Consider the following 513-nt stretch of genomic DNA (forward strand, 5'->3'; position numbering starts at 1 on the left):
TGCTGAAATAATTTCTTCTAAACCTTCTTGTGCCAAATAACTCCTTAGAAGGGATTCTTGTACCCAGAGGAAGCTGCTTTCCAGAGCTGTGAATATGCAGAGCTATGCAAAGCTTCCTCATAGCTTGGGAGAATAATGTTAATTTTAAACCTTTAGGTCATGACTTGATGAGCAGTTGAAGAATGATTAGAATTCCAGAGACACAAACAATTAGGCAGGTATATCCAGGTAGGTGTTAATCCTGTAGTGTTTCAGAGGAAGAAGATGCTGTCGGGGCTACTGACACCAATGTGCCTTTTCTTTACACTGCCTTTCTTTGATGAAAGGACCGTGCCACTGAGTGTTCTGGAAATGAATGTGGTTTGTCTCGCAGAAGTATGAAACCGTGGTTGGAGAAAGGGGGGCACAGCTGAGTGGAGGCCAGAAGCAAAGAATAGCAATTGCCCGAGCTCTGGTTTGCAATCCTAAAATTCTTCTTCTTGATGAGGCAACATCAGCTTTGGATACTGAGAG

General features: G+C 43.1%; 1 protein-coding gene across 1 annotated transcript; it reads left to right on the forward strand.

Moving 5' to 3' along the window:
* Positions 1 to 373: 373 nt before the first annotated feature.
* LOC104471024 (ABC transporter B family member 27-like) lies at positions 374 to 508 on the forward strand (the record flags this gene model as incomplete). Its single annotated transcript, XM_010086200.1, has 1 exon — positions 374 to 508. A coding segment is annotated over one exon (135 nt), but the record flags the coding sequence as incomplete, so codon positions are not given.
* Positions 509 to 513: the final 5 nt, after the last annotated feature.

Source organism: Pterocles gutturalis, unplaced genomic scaffold, assembly GCF_000699245.1.
Source record: "Pterocles gutturalis isolate BGI_N339 unplaced genomic scaffold, ASM69924v1 C11544262, whole genome shotgun sequence".
NCBI lineage: Eukaryota > Metazoa > Chordata > Aves > Pterocliformes > Pteroclidae > Pterocles > Pterocles gutturalis.